Source organism: Otolemur garnettii, unplaced genomic scaffold, assembly GCF_000181295.1.
Source record: "Otolemur garnettii isolate 467f Iridium unplaced genomic scaffold, OtoGar3 scaffold00218, whole genome shotgun sequence".
NCBI classification, from domain to species: Eukaryota; Metazoa; Chordata; class Mammalia; order Primates; family Galagidae; genus Otolemur; species Otolemur garnettii.
Genome location: NW_003852613.1, coordinates 554,276 through 557,581, shown reverse-complemented (window position 1 = coordinate 557,581; position 3,306 = coordinate 554,276). Strand labels below are relative to the sequence as shown.

The following is a 3,306-nucleotide window of genomic DNA, read 5'->3' as shown; positions in this document are numbered from 1 at the left end:
TGCACCAGAATGTTTATTGCAGCCCAATTCATAATAGCCAAGACATGGAAACAGCCCAAGTGCCCATCGACCCATGAATGGATTAACAAATTATGGTATATGTACACCATGGAATACCATGCAGCCATAAAAAAAGATGGAGACTTCACATCTTTTATGTTTACCTGGATGGAGCTGGAACATATTCTTCTTAGTAAAGTATCTCAAGAATGGGGGAAAAAAGTATCCAATATACTCAATACTACTATGAAATCAATATATAAACACCTACACACTCATACAAATGGCAAAACATAACTATAGTCCAAAAAGTAGAAGGGAAGAGGAGAGAGAGGGAAGGGGAGGGAGGATATGGGAAGAGTGAGGGCATTTGGGGGGACCTCACCTAATGTGCGTGATGCAATGGTACATTTCAAAACTATTAAGAAATGAGTATAATTGTGATGGATGTGTTACTTAGTTCAATATAAACATTTCACATTATATACTGAAGCAGTACCCTGAATCCCATAAATGCATCAATGTACAAAGTTATGATTTAATAAAAAAAACAATTTAAAAAAATAAAGGAAAAAAAGAAAAAAGAAAGGCCCTGAGCACAGTAGCTTGTGTCCCCATGCAGTGGAGTGCACCACCGTCCCAGCACACTGGTGTGCTCACCAGCACAGAAGCTCTCTGAGCCCCTCTGCTGAGGGTTGTCATGGGGGCTCCACTCCACAGGTGTGATTCATTATATCACTGCCATAAGTGACCAACTCCAACTCCAGCCCCTTTGTCCCTGCCTGACATCTGAGGTGGAGCTCAAATCCCAACCCCCTAACCAGAGGCTTGTTCCTCTGGCTAGCGGCCTTGTCCTCCTCAGTGTAAACTCAGGTCAGGCTGAAACGGTTCCTCAGGAGTAACAAAACACGCTGCTTACCCTGTCACCCAGGAAATTCCATGCGTTTTAGAAGCTCTGGGCCAGGAACCAGAGAAAACACATGCTTCTTACTACATAACAACGGCTCCCTGCTCACCCTCCTCACCCAGCTGCCCACGTCCCCATCCATCCTATCCCCATGGGAGCCTCACTGGCCTAAGATCCCCAGCACAAGACTATCACCTAGCTCCACCTGCCCACTCCTGGCACAGAACATGTGGTGGCTACTCAGGAAATTCTTGCCAAACTGAACTGGTCCCTGAGACCTGACTGCACTAGCAGGTTACTACTGAGCTCCCTGCTGCCCCTGAGAGAAAGACTGGCCCGGGTACCTCAGCACATCCCACTGGACCACCCTCCATAGCCTCCCTGGTCTGCTGCCCCCAGCTTGGTCATAGCCCCAGGCAGGCCCAGCACACAGCACAGCAAACACCTTCCCGCTGAACAGACACGGGCAAGTGAGTAACTGAAGAAATGGGCCCAATCTGGGGAGGGAGAGAAATCTCTGAGAAGTGAAGGAACCAAGAGAACAGAGATGCTGATTCAAATGTGGGAAAACCAACAGTTTATGATAAAGATACGCAGTGGGGTACAGAGAAATGGAAAAGGAGAATGAGTTAGGACTTGACTCAGAATACCCATTCTGAGCAGCACAGCATTCACAAGACTGGGTCTGTATGTGAGACATAAGAAACTGCTCAGTCTCACAGTAAAAGTACATATTTTTATTTACTTTTAGTAAATACCACCACCACTGAGCACTGAAACTGCTCAGTCTCACAATAAAAGTAAATAAAAAATTAAATTTTTTTGGCCGTAAATAACAAAACTTTTAAAAACTAGATAATAACCAATGTTGTCAAGGACATGGAAAAACAGGTAATTTCTCTTACACCTTGTTAGTAAAAAGATGCAGCTGCACTGGAGGGACGGAGCCCACAGCCACCAACAGAGACTGAAAGCACATCCCCTCGCGGCTAGCACACCCCAGGACACTCCTGTGTGTCGGAGAGACATGCACAAGGACATTCCCCACACCGCCACTTATAACAACAAATGACAAAAGTCAGCATAGAGGACATCTGTGGCCACCACAGAATAAGGCATCACTCTCTGTACTGACACACACAGACCCCCAGAGGCAGCGTGGGGCACAAAAACCAAGGACCCCTCAACACCGAAGAAAACATCGATGGCCCCCAAATGACATATACACAAACACATACACACATGTGCATACGCAGGGAACATTTCTGGAAACAAATGGGTATGGGGAGGAGAAGACTGCACCACCTTACCAGTACATGAAAATCTCTACAATAAAAATCAAGAGCAGGCTGGGCCAGGTGGCTCACACCTGTAATCCCAGCACTCCGGGAGGCCGAGGCAGGTGGATGGCTTGAGCTCAAGAGTTGGAAACCAGTCTGACAAAGAGTGGAAAAACTAGGGCGGCCCCTGTGGCTCAAAGGCATACGGCACCGGCCCCATATGCCAGAGGTGGTAGGTTCAACCCCAGCCCCGGCCAAAAACTGCAAAGAAAAGAAAAAAAAAATGGAAAAACTAGTCAGGTGTAGTGGTAGATGTCTGCAGTCCCAGCTACTCAGGAGGCTGAGGCAGGAGGGTCACTTGAGCCCAAGAGTTGGGGGGAACTACGACCCCACAGCACTCTACCCAGGTTGATAGAGTGAGACTCTGCCTCATAAATAAATAAATAAACAAATGTCAAGGCCAGAGGCCAGCATTTATGAACACCACTTCCACTGGGGCACAGCCACTTACCTCTCCATTGCTGGGGTTGGTCCCGTACTTCTTAAGCCACGGAACAATGCTCCTGAAGGGGAAACAGAGCAGAAAGCATTCCCACAGCAGTTAGGCACCACTTGCTAACACCACCACTGACCTATAGAGCTGCTTCTGGGCTAGGTTTTGTTTCACTTTAGGAGGGGAAAAGCCTCAACAAAGGAAGGGGGAATATCTGTGGTTACATGGGTTTCAAAATAGGTTCTTATTTTTACTGCAGTTATATATAAAAAACAAAAACTATAACTGGGTTAAAAGATACAAATAAATGTTGACACATCTATACAACAAAATACTGGGCCAGCATCCAAAATTATACTTTCAGAGAATTCTGAATGATGTGGGGGAAAAGCTCTCACCATAACACAATGAAAAGTGAATCTGGCTCGGCACTTGTAGCTCAACCGGCTAAGGCACCAGCCACGTACACCTAAGGCGGCGGGACTGAATCCAGCCCGGACCCACCAAAACAACGACAGCTGCAACCAAAATATAGCCGGGCATTGTGGCGGGCGCCTGTGGTCCCAGCTACTTGGGAGGCTGAGGCAGGAGACTCGCTTGAGCCCAGGAGTTGGAGGTTGCTGTGA

The 3,306-nt window shown here is 47.1% G+C and overlaps 1 protein-coding gene across 1 annotated transcript in view; it reads right to left on the bottom strand.

The window, feature by feature from the left end:
* The window catches only part of PPIL2 (peptidylprolyl isomerase like 2), a 36,990-nt gene that overhangs the window by 27,770 nt on the left and 5,914 nt on the right, over positions 1 to 3,306 (bottom strand). Inside the window, exon 6 of the mRNA XM_023508020.1 lies at positions 2,699 to 2,750. Coding sequence (XP_023363788.1) covers positions 2,699 to 2,750 — 52 coding nt within the window. The remainder of the gene's footprint in view (positions 1 to 2,698; positions 2,751 to 3,306) is intronic.